The sequence below is a fragment of the Eimeria mitis genome, genomic scaffold, assembly GCF_000499745.2.
Source record: "Eimeria mitis Houghton genomic scaffold, Emh_scaff864, whole genome shotgun sequence".
NCBI classification, from domain to species: Eukaryota; Apicomplexa; class Conoidasida; order Eucoccidiorida; family Eimeriidae; genus Eimeria; species Eimeria mitis.
Window position 1 is genome coordinate 8,223 of NW_013576362.1, and position 440 is coordinate 8,662.

Below are 440 nucleotides of genomic sequence, written 5' to 3' on the forward strand. Positions count from 1 at the left end.
AGCAGCAAAATCCCCATGCTGCTGCTGCTGCTGTTGCTGCTGCTGCAGTTGCTGCTGCTGCTGCTGCTGCTGTTGCTGCTGCTCCAGCTGCAGATGTTCTTGCTCGATTTGCACTGGCTGTTGCTGCTGTTGTTGCAGCTGCTGCTGCTGTTGCAGCTGCTGCTGCAGTTGCTGCTGTAGCTGCTGCTGCAGTTGCTGCTGCAGTTGCTGCTGCAGCTGCTGCTGCAGGTGCTGTTGCACCTGCTGCATCAGCTGCTGCTGCTGCTGCTGCTGCTGCTGCGCTTGCTGCAGCTCCTCCCGCTGCTGCTGCTGCTGCTGCTGCTGCTCCTGCTGCTCTTCTGCTGGCTGCCTCAATTCAGCAAGCCGCAGTCTTGGGACTGCAGCAGCAGCAGCGTGGGCATCGAGCTGCTGCAGTTGCTGCTGCTGCTGCTGCTGCTGCT

At 60.9% G+C, this 440-nt stretch overlaps 1 protein-coding gene across 1 annotated transcript in view; it reads right to left on the minus strand.

Moving 5' to 3' along the window:
• The window catches only part of EMH_0023980 (uncharacterized protein), a gene marked incomplete at both ends in the record, with an annotated part of 7,585 nt that overhangs the window by 4,554 nt on the left and 2,591 nt on the right, over window positions 1–440 (minus strand). Inside the window, one exon of the mRNA XM_013502234.1 lies at window positions 1–437. Within this exon, the coding sequence (XP_013357688.1) occupies window positions 1–437 (437 nt within the window). The remainder of the gene's footprint in view (window positions 438–440) is intronic.